The 18,076-nt window shown below is 43.6% G+C and overlaps 1 protein-coding gene across 1 annotated transcript; it reads right to left on the bottom strand.

Annotated features, from left to right (window-relative positions):
- Positions 1 to 823: 823 nt before the first annotated feature.
- LOC133421777 (microtubule-associated protein tau-like) lies at positions 824 to 16,708 on the bottom strand. Its single transcript, XM_061711541.1, has 11 exons — positions 16,622 to 16,708; positions 14,872 to 14,928; positions 11,634 to 12,338; positions 11,192 to 11,232; positions 8,210 to 8,267; positions 7,750 to 7,823; positions 6,324 to 6,461; positions 4,162 to 4,243; positions 3,489 to 3,598; positions 2,402 to 2,584; positions 824 to 2,319 (listed from the first exon to the last, which is right to left on the bottom strand). Exons 2-11 carry the CDS (start codon positions 14,918 to 14,920, stop codon positions 2,287 to 2,289), a joined length of 1,473 nt encoding a protein of 490 aa, XP_061567525.1. The 5' UTR covers positions 14,921 to 14,928; positions 16,622 to 16,708; the 3' UTR covers positions 824 to 2,286.
- Between the last annotated feature and the right edge of the window lie 1,368 nt (positions 16,709 to 18,076).

Here is an 18,076-nt window from a genome sequence, read left to right as displayed (position 1 = left end):
GCACAACACAATCCGATAAAATCGGAGCCCCTTCAGTGCTCGGGCCCTAATAATAAACATCACAGACACAATAGGGTCCTCGCACATTCAGTGCTCGGACCCTAATAATAATAATAATAATAATAATAATAATAATAATAATAATAATAATAATAATAATAATAATAATAATAATAATAATATGTGTCCATCAAGGAAAAACACAGCTGTCTGAGCCAAGAGAAACTTTATTGATACAAAGCACTTGAACAGCCAACAGACAGAGACGATATGGGTTTGGCACCTGGTATCAAACGGCATTCTGGGTACTTTATTTAAACAGAAGGATCTTCACAGGGACCTTTACTGAGACAGAGATCATGGTGGAGACAGAGATGAGTTTCTGGGATTGGAGGAATTTTACGAACAAAGCTAACAGGCTAACAGCATCTTCTGCTCTGTTTCCTCCTGAGTCACATGACCTGAAGGAACGACCGTCAGAATCACAGACTGATCAGAATCACAGACCGATCAATCACAGACTGATCAGAATCACAGACCGATCAATCACAGACTGATCAGAATCACAGACCGATCAATCACAGACTGATCAGAATCACAGACTGATCAGAATCAAAGATCAGAATCACTGACTGATCAGAATCACAGACTGATCAGAATCACAGACTGATCAGAATCAAAGATCAGAATCACAGACTGATCAGAATCACAGACTGATCAGAATCAAAGATCAGATTCACAGACTGATCAGAATCACAGACTGATCAGAATCACAGACTGATCAGAATCAAAGATCAGAATCACAGACTGATCAATCACAGACTGATCAGAATCACAGACTGATCAGAATCACGTACGTGCACATGCAGCGATTCAACCTGGTTGCAGATCTGATCACATAATGACATGCAGAAGATTGGATCAACTTGTCTGATCACACATGCTGTTCTGAGATCAGACTGAATCAGATTGAATAATCCACCGTAACCAGAGCATGGCTGACTCCGTGACGCTAGGTGGCGCTGTACCCAAGGTAACCATGGTAACCATTTCAACAAAGAGCCACTTCCGGTTGACCTCCGCTTACCAACACCAAGAAAGAAAGATGGCGTCCGAGCACCTCGACGAGGCTACCGCAGCTACATTTCCTGCATTATGTACCTTTTAGTGTTGATGATGAAAAGAAGAACGGATCTTTTGACTGCAGTGACTGCAGAAAACGCGTCTCCTCGTTGGACCAAAAATGAGTTCTTCCTGTAGACATGTTTTGAAGAATGAAAGAATGGCTAAACACGCGTCGTCTCCTTTCACTTCGGGGTGAATCCCCTCCCCCGGGGGAAAACCCCACCCGGGGGAAATTCTCGAGCATGCGCAGACTGCAATATCTATGTCCCCGTACACATGGCGTTAACAACCTGGTTGCGACTGGCTTATCTAGGTGCTCCAACCTGGTTGATGAATCCGGCTAGACCAGGTTGATTTGACCAGGTTGAGATGTTTACATGCAGTTTAAAAGTCGGAACGATGTCTGCAACGGATCTGCAACCAGGTTGAATCGCTGCATGTGAACGTACTGACAGATCAGAATCACAGACAGATCAGAATCACAGACTGATCAATCACAGACTGATCAGAATCACAGACGTCAGAATCAGTCGACGGTTGATGAAACTTTGTCCTCGTCAGCTTCGTTATCGTCACTAACTTATCTTTCAGGTCTAACTAGTTAAATAGGAAATAAAAACAGCTGGTTTTTCTCTCTAAAGTTGACGTTAGTCACACGACTCACGTCATGAATCATTTATGTAGAGTTGGAGACTAAATAGTTATTGTCAAAAGTAGATTGTTATCTCCTGTTAATGGAGTTGTTGGAGCCCCTGCAGTACCTCTGCGGCCCCCTAGGGGTCGTGGCCCCCCTGGTCTAAAGCAACCGATAATTGAGGAAACCAATCAAGCTAATAGTAACAGTAAACCAACCAACCAGATTGTTGAAAAAAAACACAATAAATATAAACTTTCTTTCTACCGTTGGGCTCCGTTAGCCAATCTGGACTAGCTCGCTAGCCCCAGCCAGCTATGCTAACAGGTTAACTCTGGAGGAAACAGAGAATCGAACCCTGATCGGCCGTTTCATCATCACTTTGACTTGTCATAAAATCTCTCCAATACTTTAGCTTAACATGAGCAGAATGAAGAAAATGGCAGGATGACGAATGTTTTCTTCCTTCTGACGGTTTCCTTGGCAACAGCTGACGGTTTCCTTGGCAACAGCAGGCACTCGTCCAATCACAGGCCTTGTTTGGCCAGAGAGGAGGAAACCTGACGGAACACGGAGGGGATTTACTGAAAAAAACGTGTTGGTTTTTACGTGATTTCAATCGTTTACGGGGGAATCAGTCACCTGGTCGGCCAGGTTGTCGAGGGGCGTGGCCTGGAGGGGCGTGGCCCCGGCTCCGTTAAGGCTTCCATTGGACGAGGCGTTGCTGAGGCCGCGAGGAGGCGAGTCCGTCTGGACGACGATGTCGGCGCCGTGGTCGGTCCGGGCTTTAGCCGTCTCCTTGAAGCTTAGCTTGTGGCTCTCAATCTGCACACACATGGTAGCATCAGATTAGCATCAGATTAGCATCAGGTTAGCATCAGGTTAGCATCATGTTAGCATCATGGTAGCACCATGTTAGCATCATGTTAGCACCATGTTAGCATCATGTTAGCACCATGTTAGCATCATGTTAGCACCATGTTAGCACCATGTTAGCACCATGTTAGCATCATGGTAGCACCATGTTAGCATCATGTTAGCACCATGTTAGCACCATGTTAGCATCATGGTAGCACCATGTTAGCATCATGTTAGCACCATGTTAGCATCATGTTAGCACCAAGCATTCCAACAGCACGTGGCCCCCTGCAGGGACAACAGCGCTTTGCAGGTTGCCCCAGTCCCACACCCCCGCCTGCAGGGCTTTGAACTGGACTCAACACCTTTGAAGTAGCTTCAACTTCCTACCCCCCCTGCAGAAGACGACACCTTGGAAGTTGGTTCAAACAGACATGAATCACGAGAACACCCTAAGGGGTAATTTAGAAGTTAGTGACAGTCATGCCAAATGTCTGATAATGACATGTGGCCACAGATCACATCTGACTGTAAATTACTTTTGTCTCTCACTTGGCTTGTTTATTCCTGCCTTTTGTTCGTTAAACTTCTTGTATAAAAACCTTGTTACAAAGTCACTCGAGGTCGGCATATCAACCAGACCCTGGTTTGTGTAGATCCGCTCACCGCTGGCTGAATAAACTCACTATACCACAAAGCGGACTTCTGAAATGGTTTTGATATATTCTTCAACATTAGCCATGATATCAGTGAACCCTGTGACGTCATCATGAGTTTAGTGTGACCTTAGTGTGTCATTGCAGTTGTAGCATCGTGTTAGCATAATAGTAGCATGACATTGGTGTCGTGTTAGCTTGATGTTAGCATGTACCTTCTTGTTCCCTCCTCCGGGGACGTGGGTCACGTTCCCCAAAGACCCGACTTTAGACTGAACAGCTTTGAAGTCGACCTTCTCCGACTTGATCTCCACCCGCCCTCCACCTGGGGAAACATGTTAGCCTGTTAGCTTGATCTCCACCCTCCCTCCACCTGGGGAGACATTAGCCTGTTAGCCTGTTAGCTTGATCTCCACCCTCCCTCCACCTGGGGAAACATGTTAGCCTGTTAGCTTGATCTCCACCCTCCCTCCACCTGGGGAAACATGTTAGCCTGTTAGCCTGTTAGCTTGATCTCCACCCTCCCTCCACCTGGGGAGACATGTTAGCCTGTTAGCTTGATCTCCACCCTCCCTCCACCTGGGGAGACATGTTAGCCTGTTAGCTTGATCTCCACCCTCCCTCCACCTGGGGAAACATGTTAGCCTGTTAGCTTGATCTCCACCCGCCCTCCACCTGGGGAAACATGTTAGCCTGTTAGCTTGATCTCCACCCTCCCCCCACCTGGGGAGACATCGGAGAGTTAGCCTGTTAGCCTGTTAGCTGGTCAGGTGCAGACTTCAGCCCACCGGCTGGTCAGGGGTGAAGAACTGCATGGTCGCGCTGCTCAGGTGACGGTTGCCATGGTTGCCTGGTTACCTGGTTTGTGGTGACGGTTGCCATGGTTACCTGGCTTGTGGTGGAGGTTGCCTTTAGAGCCGCACTTTGACCCAACGTTGGTGAGATCCAGCTTCTTGTTGGTGATCTGAACCTGCAGGTCAGAATCAGAATCAGAATCAGGTTTATTAGGTCAGCTTAGAAAAACTGTTTTTGACTTCGGATACACCGGCGGTGTACCCGACACAATGGTTTTGTGCGCCTGTTTTCCAAAGGGTAACACTGGGATGGGGGGGGATACATCTTCACACTGAATATCATACAATACACAATATCAAGTTGCAAAAAAACACCTCAGCACACGAAGCACAGGCGTCACAGGACTTGCATGTGGGTGATGGGGGGTGGGCAAGTCGGGGGGGGTCCCGGCACAGTTCATCCAAGTGAGCGCCGCGGTGGCTGGCGCTCAAACCCGACGTCCTTGTCAGGGGGCTGATAAGAGGGGAGCCAGGAAGGCGCTGGATGGGGGTGGGGGAGTTGTGGTTGTCAGTGTGAGTGTGTGTGTGTGTGTGTGTGTGTGTGTGTGTGTGTGATAAAGTCTGTGAGCCTTCACCCAGAGCTGCTCAGCCAAAAAGTCCTTGGTGTAATCATGCAGCTCGGTACAGTTCTGGGAGGAAGATCCGCAGGTGTTCGTGGGAGAGGGGGGGGGTTGGGCAGAGTCGTCTTGTTTACATTCCTCCAGGGAGATTGTGACCGCAGAGGCCTGCCAAGCCACTCCGTCAAGGGCAAATTGTAGAATCAACAATTCTTGAGATCAGGCAGCCTCAGTAATTTTCCGTCTGCCTTTAGTCTCTGGTTCATCAATGGCAACTCCAATCAGACGAATTGTGATCAATCCCCGCCAAGTTGGGTACCCAGCTTCTCCAAGGTGTTCTCCATCTTGCTAACGAGCTCGAAGACGCCGCTAGCCTGCGATTCTGTTCAAGAATCACATCCAGCTTGCAGCCCTGCTCTAGAGTCTGACTGCGGATCCCCGTGCTTATTCCTTCAGCAGCTTCAGGCAGCTCAGAGAGGCCAGAACGGCTGTCGCCGACTTACGAGATTGTCGATAGACCAGGAAGATCCCCACTCCAATTAGAAGAAATCCTGCTATCATTAATCCAATTATGAAGCATCTTCAACGTCCTCGACGGTCAAGATCTTGAGGCACAACGGCTTCCAGTTCTTGTAAGAGTCCATCGTGTATCCAGCAAAAAATGTCCCATCGGGGCAGGAGGGCTCCCTTACCCCCTGACTTCTCGTCGCAAAAATTTGGTCAATTGTGCTGAGAGACCAGTTAATCAATTCCATGGTTGTAGAGTTTCGGAGGTGTGAAAGTGAGAGGCTCTGAAGACGAGACAGGGCGAAAGCAGTAGCAGGGAAGGTTGATAAGGGAGAGGAGCAGAAAAGGCGTCCGCCTTCGCTGAGAGCCGGAAGGTGGACGGAAACATCGGTCAGGTTTACCCATGACGACTCTAACGTACTCAAAAACCTTCTCAGGCGTTACCTTTCCTCCTCCAGGTGTGTGTGTCGTTACCAGGTGTGTGTCGTTACCAGGTGTTTCTCACCTTTCCTCCTCCAGGTGAGTCGTTACCAGGTGTGTGTCGTTACCAGGTGTGTGTTGTTACCAGGTGTGTGTCGTTAGCAGGTGTGTGTCGTTAGCAGGTGTGTGTCGTTAGCAGGTGTGTCGTTACCAGGTGTGTGTCGTTACCAGGTGTGTGTCGTTACCAGGTGTGTGTCGTTAGCAGGTGTGTCGTTACCAGGTGTGTGTCGTTACCAGGTGTGTGTCGTTACCAGGTGTGTGTCGTTAGCAGGTGTGTCGTTACCAGGTGTGTGTCGTTACCAGGTGTGTGTCGTTAGCAGGTGTGTCGTTACCAGGTGTGTGTCGTTACCAGGTGTGTGTCGTTACCAGGTGTGTGTCGTTACCAGGTGTGTGTCGTTACCAGGTGTGTGTCGTTACCAGGTGTGTGTCGTTACCAGGTGTGTGTCGTTACCAGGTGTGTGTCGTTAGCAGGTGTGTGTTGTTTCCAGGTGTGTGTCGTTACCAGGTGTGTGTCGTTAGCAGGTGTGTGTCGTTACCAGGTGTGTGTCGTTACCAGGTGTGTGTCGTTACCAGGTGTGTGTCGTTACCAGGTGTGTGTCGTTACCAGGTGTGTGTTGTTACCAGGTGTGTGTCGTTAGCAGGTGTTTCTCACCTTTCCTCCTCCAGGTGAGTGCCGCAGGTTCTCGGTGGATCCCACCTTGGACCTGACGTTGCTGAGGTCGGGCATGGGGTGGGAGGGCAGAACCCGAGCAGAACCGGGAGACCTGGGGGGGGTCCGGACCACGGCCACCTTCAGAACACAGAACCAGATTAATCCAGATTAATACAAGAACTAAACAAACACAGAACCAGATTAATCCAGATTAATACCAGAACTAAACAAACACAGAACCAGATTAATCCAGATTAATACAAGAACTAAACAAACACAGAACCAGATTAATCCAGATTAATACCAGAACTAAACAGACACAGAACCAGATGAATCCAGATTAATACCAGAACTAAACAGACACAGAACCAGATGAATCCAGATTAATACCAGAACTAAACAGACACAGAACCAGGAGACCGGGGTCCGGACCACGGCCACCTGCACAAACACAGCAACACAAAACTTAACCAGAATTAAAGCTGAAAGCAGCGATGAACGGATGAACGGGCCCTGGCACGTGCAATTTGCACCAATAAAGGTCAAGTACTCAAAACTGCGTCCGATGACACCACCCACATGTCTTTATCACAACCCGTTCAAAAGTTATGGCAGAAAATAGGAACTATCAAATATCGACCAATAAGAAGAAGGCGCGGAGCTAATTTGCACCAATTAGGGTCAAGGACTCACCACCCACGAGTCTTTACGTCAAACCATTCAAAAGTTATGGAGAAAGTAGGAACTATCAAATATGGACCAATCAGATGAAGGGGGGGCGCGCTTTTTGGCGTCTAGCGTCACCACGGTAACGCTTTTGAAAGAGAAAAGTAATGCGTGTGGTCGCAGGATAGAGACGCACATTTAGATGTATAACACACCTGGGTGCACGTTACGGTTCGGGCTGAATTAACTGCCGAAGAAATGGCATAAATCGCACCAAAATGACACGATTAATTCAAGATGTCCGACTTCCTGTTAGGTTTCGGCCATGGCTCCAAGAGACTTTTCTTTAAGTTGTGACATGATACAGGTGTGTACCGATTTTCCTGCATGTACGTCAAACCGTATTGTGGGGCTTGAGGCGCAAAGTTTTCTAGGGGGCGCTGTTGAGCCGTTAGGCCACGCCCATTAATGCAAACCATTAAATATCACATTTTTCACCAGGCCTGGCTTGGTGCAAAATTTGGTGACTTTTGGGGCACGTTTAGGGGGAAAAAAGACCCTCATTTCATCGGAAGAAAAAAGAGAACAAAAACATCTACAGATACATTAGGGCCCTAGCACTGTCAGTGCTCGGGCCCTTTTAAGCAGAATTACCAAGTAACCAGACAGACAGACGGACGGACGGACGGACGGACAGGTGTCTGACGGACGGACGGACGGACGGACGGACGGACGGACAGACAGACAGACAGACAGGTACCTTCTTCACTTCTCTGTTGGGAGTGCTTGATCGACTGGCAGGTGAGCGACTTCCTGGACTGACGTCCACCGACTCTGGCAGACAGACAGGTGTCAGACAGACAGACAGACAGACAGGTGCAGGTTAGAGGTTTATAGTAAAATAATACACATATTCATCATTTGTCTTAGTTAAGGTGTTTTTTTTATTTTTTACATACTTATATATTAAAAAACGTATTTTTATCTTTAATAGTTTCATAGTTTCTTCATGAATACCCATGGGGGGCAGACGTAGCATCCGTACGGCTAACCTGATACTCTGTTATTACAGCGTTAGCAGGAGAACCTGCTTTAGCCTTTTGGCTACAATTGGGTGCATTTACATTTTAAAATCTTCATTAATGTATATTGTCCCTCTATAACGAATAAATGAGAAATGAAATGAAATGAAATGAAATGAAGCGGTTTCTCTGACGTACCTGTGCTCTTGGCTGAGATCAGCTTTGCAGCGATGGCGCCCCCTGCTGTCCTGGAGGCCTGGAACACACACACATATATATATATATATATACATTAACACACATAAACACACATATATATACACATAAACACACATATATATATATATATATACATTAACACACATAAACACACATATATATACACATTAACACACATATATACACACGGTTTGGTCACTGCACCGTTATGTTATTAACTTGTGTGTTGTTACTTTGATAAAACCATAACCCACTTGGGTTGAAATAAGAAAGTTCTGTAGTCCTTGACTAAGGTAGGAGACAGAATTAAATGGGTTTTGCCACACCAAGTAATCTAAGGTGACGGCGGGGGGATCTGAGGGACATAGAGATAACTGACCCTAGAGAATCATTAAGTCAGACCCCCAACCTGCCAGGGTGCAAAGGTCAAGAAGTGGGAGAACCACTTATCTGGGGAGGAGTCAGGACTCTGGCAGCCCTGACACTTCCAAGAAAAGGACAAGAAGAAGAGATGATGACAACGAGACCCCTACCCCTGTTGACATCCAACTCAAATTCTAGTTGAAACAAACCAGTACTTCCAGAAAACCTGTTCCCCCTGGTGGCTAAATTGAGCCATGGGAAGTCTCATGTCTCAACAGGAGGGAGGCAGGGTATAGTACACAAAATTAAGTATTCAAATACCTACTTTAAAATTTTTTAAGGAGAACCATAGCAAGAGAAAGCCCAAGAGGCAGATCCACTCTCGATGTGGATGAGTAAATTGTTTGCTGGAAAAATGTTCAAAGTTCTTGTAAGCTGCCGCTTTCTCCTCTCTCTCCTACGCAGGAATTGCTGAAACCGGGTGACCAGATCCTGATTCGAGTGGTAAAATGAAAAACATGGTCATCACCCGTTGGGACGGCCCTTTGTGGTCCAGATCGCGACCCCCACAGCAGTAAAGGTTGCTGAAAGATCTATGTGGGTCCACCAGTCGCAGTGCAAGCTAGTAAAAAACTTTCCAGACCCTGAGTAGGCCGGAAGTCGGACGGTTTCAAAACCTTTGTCCGCTGAAGAACTCACCTGACACCTACTCACCAGCCACGGGTCAGTGCCCCCTTGCACTGGCATCATGAGAGTCCCACTCATCATCACCTCCTGACCACAATCTGGTTCCTAGTGGAACAGACTGGAGAGGAGCCCCGAGAGATGGAAGAAACTCTTCCACTAATGAGTCATGCTGACATGTTAGGAATTGTTCCTCAAACTCTTTACTTACATTGTTGTTGTAATTTAGGAACGCTGTTGTACGTTCATCCCTGATGAAACTGGTGCTGAAGCTAATGTTACCAAAGCCATAGCCGAATTACTGTATTGGCCCGAATATAAGACGGTGTTTTTTGCATTGAAATAAGAAAAAAGTGGGCGTCGTCTTACATTCGGGGTCTAGACATTATACCCATTCACAACGCTAGATGGCGCCAGATATCTTTAAAGCGAATGCTGAACTTAACTCCCCAGGCCAAAGCCAACCCCTGTCACGAAGAAGAAAAATAAAAAATAGTATAAGAAAGAAAAGAGAAGAAAATAAGAGAAGAGATAACAGAAAGTGGAGAAATGTAGCGACAATCTGGAGAAAAGAGGGTGGAAGTTCGGCAGGTGAACCGGCAGCTGAGGAGAAGTTATGATGCAAAACTTCAAGATAATGATTTGAATGAAGCAAAATAACAGGCTTTTTCTCTCAAATATATTGTTATAATCATTTGTTTCAGATGTACTGTCATTATTTTCTGTATTAAAAAATTTAATTTGGTGTTCAAAAAGTATTTTTTCAAACTTGAGTCTTGAAAAAGAGGGGGTCGTCTTATAATCAGGGTCGTCTTATATTCGGGCCAATACGGTACGTCAGTTGGCCAAAGTCGTGTCAGAAGACGGACGCTCAGCAGGCACCACTTTTTGGTCCTGGACTGACATAATGACTAAAATTATGATTCCGATCATCACTGGCCTGGTACTGTTCTGTGTTTTCATTACCTGTATCATTCCGTGTCTCCGTGCAATGGTCCAAAGAACCATCCAAACTTCCTTAGTCCAGTATTCTGAAGTCCATTACCAACAACTCCAACGAACCCAAACTGAAGAATATGACTACCCCAACAGAACTAATGACGAGGATGTCTATGATGACACTGGAGTGTAAACTGTTTCATTTAGTTTACTGTGAAATGTGCTTTAAAGCTTGTATGTTTTTTTTAGAATGGGTGATCGCTCACTAGGAGGGTCGGAGAGGAATTTTGTCCCATATAGCCTGGGTTTTTCTCCTCTCCTCTCCCTTGACAAATACTTATACTAATGTTTTAAACTAATTAACAAGCTTGTATTAAGTGTGTTATAAGCTCTCCCCTTGCTATTTCTCATATGTTGAACTTAAGTATGATGCTCATGTCCTAAGCCTGATGGACGGATATTAGTTGAAAGTTTCATAAGAACAACAGGAGGGAATTGTAAGGTTAACTAAAGGTTAACACTGTACAGCTGTTCAAGACTTCCCGTTTTTGTCTGGGGCCTCATTGTCCTTTTAAAACTTTAAGTTTCTGTCCACCAGACATGAAAATTCTCAATTCCTCTTTAACTAAAAATGTCATGATTCACCTTTTAGCCCCGATGTCTGTTTCCTCCCACACACACTGTGTACAAACGGTCAGTATCTGTCTAAAATTCTCAATAAAAAGCTGACGCAAAAGAGGAACTAGGAAGTATTCCGTCAGCAGCGTTCACAGAGAGCCCCCGTTGCTCTGAAGCTCTTACTTTGCTTCCCCTCCTGCAGGAACATTTAAAAATCATTCTGACAAGTCTCTGGTGTTCTTTAAAAATCATTCTGACAAGTCTCTGGTGTTTCTTCGTTACGAGCTGGGTTTTTATGTTGATTTAAACAACCAGAACTAGAACCACTTTGGTGGAAAAGAAGTTAAATTCTCTCACCCTCGCGGTTTCATCAGCAGACGGCCTGGCGGCTGGTTTATCTGGAGGAAGAGGAGGAAGAGGAGGAAGAGGGGGAGGAGGAGGAAGAGGAGGAAGAGGAGGAAGAGGAGGAGACTGGTGACAAACATGAAGAACTGATGCAGAATAATCACAGAACCATGAATAAAGACGGGCAGCTGCCGATCAATCACTGATCTGATCCATCAGTGATCAGATCAATCAGTGATCAGATCAATTACTGATCAGATCAATCAGTGATCAGATCAATCAGTGATCAGATCAATCAGTGATCAGATCAATCAGTGATCAGATCAATCAGTGATCAGATCAATCAGTGATCAGATCAACGATGGTAGCGGCCCGTTTCCATGACAACCAGAACTGGAAGAACGTTTGACGGAGAGTCAAACGTTCAGATGATGAAGACGAAGATGAGACAGACCTCTGGGATGAGGGTGAGGAATTCTGGACCTCGGGATTGAAGAAGAGGAGGATGTTCTTCCTCCCTGAGAGAGGAGTCTCTGGACACTCCTCTCCTGGACATCAAGCTGCTTGTCATCAGCTCCTCTGGACTCAGGAATCTCCTGGACATCAAGCTGCTCCCTAGTGGGAACTTTCGGCTCCTCTTTATCACAGACCTCCTTCTGCTCCTCTTCATCACGGACCTCCTTCTGCTCCTCTTCATCAGCTCCTCTGGACTCAGGAATCTCCTGGACATCACGCTGCTCCCTAGTGGATACTTTCTGCTCCTCTTCATCAGCTCCTCTGGTCTCCTTCTCCATCTCCTCCATCTTGTCTGATATCTTTTCTTTTTCTCCATCGTCTCGTTCCTTCTCCTCTTCTGGAGGAGGAGAAGTGGAAGTCTGGAGCTGAAGCTCCTTCACCTCCTTCACCTCCTTCACCTCCTCTCTGTCCTCCTCCAGCTTCACCTCCATGTTGTCTTCTCCTCCTTCAGCAGCTCCTCTTCCATCTCCAGGAGCTGAACAAACCTCCTCATCCCTCCGTTCTTCCTGTCGCTGCTCCTCCTTTTCCTCAGGTTTCTGCACCTCCTTCTCTCTGCTCTTCATCAGCTCCTCCTCCTCCTCTTCCTCAGCCTTCACTGCTCCTCCATTAGGAGGTTTAACCTCAGAACTGGAATAAACCAGTTCTGATGGGGAGGGGACACAAGAGGAGGAGAGACAACAAGACGACAAGGTGAAAGACAAACATCATGAATGAATGAATGAATGAATGAATGAATGAATGAATGAATGAATGAATGAATGAATGAATGAATGAATGAATGAATTTTATTTCAAACATGTATTAAAGCAATAAACGGGCCCTCACGCGAGTCCGATGACTCCACCATGACTCTTTATATCAAACCATTCAAAAGTTACGGTAGAAAGTAGAAACTATCAGATATCGACCAATCTCGGACTCGGTTTTGCCTAAGTTGGTCAATCCAGACCAGTCAGGCTTTATAAAGGGGAGATATGCTTCTGACAATATAAGGAGAGTTTTGAATATAATTAACTCTCTCAACAACCACCGGGAGCCTTCTCTTCTTCTTTCTTTAGATGCAGAGAAGGCTTTTGACAGAGTTGAGTGGAAATTTATTTTTTCTGTTTTATATAAATTTGATTTGGGTGTTAATTTCATTGAATGGATTAAAATGATTTATAATTGTCCAAAAGCTGCGGTAATAACCAATGGCAGGTGCTATGACTTTTTTTCTTTATCTAGAGGGACAAGGCAGGGCTGTCCTTTGTCACCTTTGCTTTTTGCAATGGTGATCGAACCTTTGGCGGCAAGTGTAAGAGACAACATAAGTATTCAGGGTTTAAAGGTCGATAATAACGAACATAAAATGTCCTTATATGTAGATGATATTCTTTTATACATCACGGACCCAGATAAATCAATATCACACTTGCAAAACACAATTAAACAGTTTGGAAGTTACTCAGGTTATAAGATCAATTTCAGTAAATCTAATGCTGTTCTCTTACACATGACACCAACAGAAGAAATGCTTACATCTTGTCCCTTTCATTGGACACCAGGGGGCTTTAAATATTTGGGTATACATATTACTCCCAATTTAGATAATCTGTTTGAAGAAAATTACACCCCAATTGTACACAAGATAAAATCAGACCTGTTAACATGGTCTTCTCTTCCACCGTCACTATTAGGGCGCATAAACACTATCAAAATGAATGTTCTACCAAGATTTATTTTTCTTTTCCAGATGTTACCATGCTTTTTACCTGTGGAGTTCTTTAAACCATTAAATAGCGGCATCTCAAAATTCATTTGGGGCAATAAAAAACCTAGGATCAGTCTAATGACCCTAATGAAACCAGAATCCATGGGAGGTCTTGTAAGCCCTGAATTTAACTACAGTCCTGTGGATTTTCAGAGCGATCGCACAAATAGTTTTCACTCAAAGGGCAAAAACATTTCCAAATTTCCAAACTAATGGGGAGATTCTCTCATGTATGTGTATGGCGCGGAATGTCACACTGTGGATGGGAGGAAGTAAAAAAAAAAGCCAAAATTCACCTTTTTTCTGAGTCACCTAACTTTCTCATACTTGCACGTAGAAATGTCATTCAAACTTCAAAACGGAGGAAAACTTCTCTTCTCTCCAAACACCAAACAGTTTTTTCCTAAGATGTAAACTTTTCAAAATATGAGCACACAAGCGAGGACTGGAAATCACTTTTTTGTCAAATCTAGAGTGCGGGTGTCGGTTGGTAGAGTGTGAGAAACAGAAAAAAATAACCAGAATTTTTATTTGTAACTCGAGCTCACGGCCAAACCGTAAAAAGCAGACAAATAATTTTTGGTCAGAATGTAGACATAGGTGTTGGGATTAATAAAATGTGACTTTGACAGGCGGGGTATGCACAACATTTAAACGGGGGGGCGCTAGAGCGGCGCCAATACCTGTCTCAGTCTCCATTGACTGTAATGTAGTCAAACGTTTGTCTCTGTCTTCGCACTGACCTTACTCACTCATTTTAAGGAATATCTGAATAAAATTAAGATTGTCAGAATCTGCCGGCTTCTGTGTCTCTCACGATGTTTTAGTTTTTCTGCTACGAGCTACGGTTTGATCACAAATCGGAGTGGTTTGAGACCTTGTCAGAAGCCAAAATCTGGGTTTTTCTCACAGCCAAACCGGAAGGTTCTGTGTGCTGAGTCATCCCCCCCCACACACACACACACACACACACACACACACACACACACACACACACACACACACACACACACACACACACACACACACACACACACACACACACACACACACAGTAAATGCTATAACTTTTGAATGGTTTGGCATACAGAGTCGTGGGTGGTGTCATCGGACTCGGTTTTTACTCCTTCACCTTAATTGGTTCAAATTAGCCCCGCCCCTTCTTCTGATTGGTCGATACCTGATAGTTCCTATTTTCTGCACTAACGTTTGAATGGTTTGAAATAGGGAATGTCATCAATCATCCGGCAGAAGTCCTGCGGCATTTCAACATTTCCAGACATTTTGTGTTTAGTTTTACATTCTGTTGTTTTAACTTTCAAAATATGTTTGAGGAATTTAAGATCAGAGTGAGAGTTTGGTCTGTTTAAATCATCACTGATTGATTAGTGATTGATGTGATCAATCCCGCTGATCGGAGACAAACCTGCCATCGTAGTTTCCTCCTCTTTGACGACTGTGGAGTCTCCGTCCATCGTTAGTCCTGGAACACACACACACACACACACACACACACACACACACACACACACACACACACACACACACATACACACACACATACACACACACACACACACACACACACACACACACACACACACACACACACACACACACACACACACACACACACACACACACACACACACACACACACACACACACACACACACACACACACACATACACGGGATAAAGGTGATGATGATGCACCTTTAACTTAAATAAACTTTAATAAAATTAAATAAATAGTCACACTCTTTTACATTTGTTTGAGGTTATTTGTTTGTCTCTAGGTATTTTAGCTATATTTGCTTTCTGTAGAATATTTTTTTGGCCATCAAAAAATTAATTAATGAATTAATCTTTCAATTTTTTAGTTGCTTGACGGCAGTAATTTTATTATGACAGGAATAAATATAAGAGGGTTATGGTTACTGCTCACGTAGATTCTATCGTCAGTTCTGTTTCATCCCAAATCACTTGGGCAAAATTCATATCAGTAGGTGTTTGTTTAAGTACATACATATATATATATATATATATATATATATACATACACATATATATATATATATATATATATATATATATATATATATATATATATATGTATATATATGTATATATATATACCTAACCCTAACCCTAACCCTAACCCTTGTGATAAAGTTCTTTATTTTCTGTAATGCAATTAAAAAAACAAAACTGTCATACATTCTGGATTCATTTCAAATCAACTGAAATATGAATGAATGAATGAATGAATGAATGAAGTTTATTCAGTCATTGCAACACAAAACAACACCAAAAAAACATTGTACAGCATTAACTTTTCATACAAAACCAAAAGAATGTGTTGAACAATAACTGAAAAGGCATAGGCAGAAGCAAACTGCTTATAAAAGCCTATCCTATATAATTATTGCAAGCCTGTTATTATTTTAATATTGCTGATTATGGCTTACAGTTTAAGATTAAGATTCCCAGAACATTCTAATTTTTTGAGATAGGATATTTGAGTTTTCTTAAGCTGTAACCATGATCAGCAATATTAAAATAATAAAAGGCTTGAATATTTCAGTTGATTTGTAATGAATCCAGAATGAATGACATTTTTGCATTACAGAAAATATTCTAATATTCTATATTATATTCTATATTCAATATTCTGAGACAGTCCTGTATATTTATTTTATACAATATATATATATATATATATATATGCCGGTTTTTACCAACATGGTATTAACCATTAATATTTATGCAGACAAGTTAGAAAGTAAAAAAAGTATACAGTCTAATAAAATCCTGTAATGGTTTTAGTTTCGGTTCCAGCCCAAGAATTTAAGGGACGAAAAATGTTTGGAGGTTTCCTGCAGATGACAGGAGGATGAGAGGAGGAAGAGAGGAGAGAAGGAGGATGAGAGGAGAGAAGAAGAGAGAAGGAGAGAGAAGGAGAGAGGAGAGGAAGATGACAGGAGAGGAGAGAAGAGGAGAGAGGGAAGAAGGGAGGAGAGCAGGCCTCTAGAAGAGGAGAGAGAGCATCACCATCTTCCATGATGATTCAGCAACAAATAACAAAGTCCGTTTTTAGTTCCTTCTGTAGAAATATCTTTAAAAATATATTTAATATCTGTAAAAATCCGCTTCTCCTCCTTCCTCCTCCTTACCTCCGTCCTGCTCCTTCTCTTTTCCTGCTCCTTCTCTTTTCCTTCTCTTGCTGCTGCTGCTCCACCCTGGTGCTGCTGCCGCGGTGACGGGAGGAGGCTGCTGTTGTCATGGCAACCCGCCGCATCAACGCGGATCTGCGCATGCGCCGGAATCCGGGGCTTTTTTTTTTTTTGGTCTTTCTTTAATTTCCTGAGTTAGTGTGAAACTGATAACGGATGCAAAGATTTGCTTATAAAAGCTAAACATGAGAGATTACATGTGTTTTTTATGAACCAATCCTAAAGTTTTTATTTTATTCCCCTTTGATTTTGTTTAATGATGTTTATTTATATTATTTTTTTGTTGTTTTGTCTAAATGTTTTTGTATTTATGCTCGAAATAAAGATTTCAATCAATCAATCAATAAAAAAGGTATTTTTATTTAATGATTAGTCGGAGATAAACTGCAGTTCACTTCCTCTTTTTTTAATTTTTAAACTTTATTAGCAAATCTTGCTTTACAAACACTAACAAGGTTTAAATAGAAATACAATGATGAGTAAATAATACAAATATCTAGTATGAATAAGAAGTCATAAATATTACAACGGAGTATTAGAGCCAAACTAAGACAAAAAACAATAAAGTCATAATAATATGAGAATAAAGTCGTAATATTAAATATATTAAAAATATATAAATATAACTTCATAAGATGCTCAATATTTTAACACACTCTTCCTGTTAGAGTTCTCATAAATTATATTCTCACAATATTACTTTATTCTCGTAATTTCGAATTATTATTTTTTTGTCTTAGTTTGGCCCTAATACTCGTATAATATTGATAATGAAGGTAACAGTCATAATAATAATAATAATAATAATAATAATAATAATAATAATAAAGATGAGTGAGTGAATAAATAGAGAATAAAATAAATACATAAATAAATACACTTAAAAAAATAAATCTAAGCACATGTAAATATAACATATTTAAATCTGTGATACTAACAGTTAAAAATGAACTTTGTTACAAAGATGGTTATTATTATTATTATTATTAGTATTATTATTATTATGCATAGTATATCATATTATTAGTATAGATATCGGATAGGTGAATGGATGAATGAATGGGGTCCCCCCCGCTGCCTCTACGGCGGGGCGCCCCTCTGGTCTTGGAGGACCACTTTCGTGGGGGACGGGTGCACCTGCCCGCGTCGGCGGCCGGGGCGGCTCTGTCTCTCCGGGCAGGCTGGCCCCCTGCCGGGTGGGGGTCGTTGGCCTGAAGGGTGAGGGCCTCCTGGCCGCGTGTCCGGCCCGGACCGGGTGGCCGGGGATTGCCTGGGTCGCGGTCCGCCGCCGCGGGATCCCTGGCTGCTTCTTCCCGCGCCTGCGGGCCCCCTCGGTCGCCGCCGGGGGGGGGGGGGGCGGGGGGGACGGCCTCGCAGACGGTGGGTTGCCTCCCT

The sequence above is a fragment of the Cololabis saira genome, chromosome 21 (genome assembly GCF_033807715.1).
Source record: "Cololabis saira isolate AMF1-May2022 chromosome 21, fColSai1.1, whole genome shotgun sequence".
Taxonomy (NCBI): Eukaryota; Metazoa; Chordata; class Actinopteri; order Beloniformes; family Belonidae; genus Cololabis; species Cololabis saira.
The sequence above is the reverse complement of the archived record's forward strand: the minus strand, read 5'-3'. Positions and strand labels throughout refer to the sequence as shown.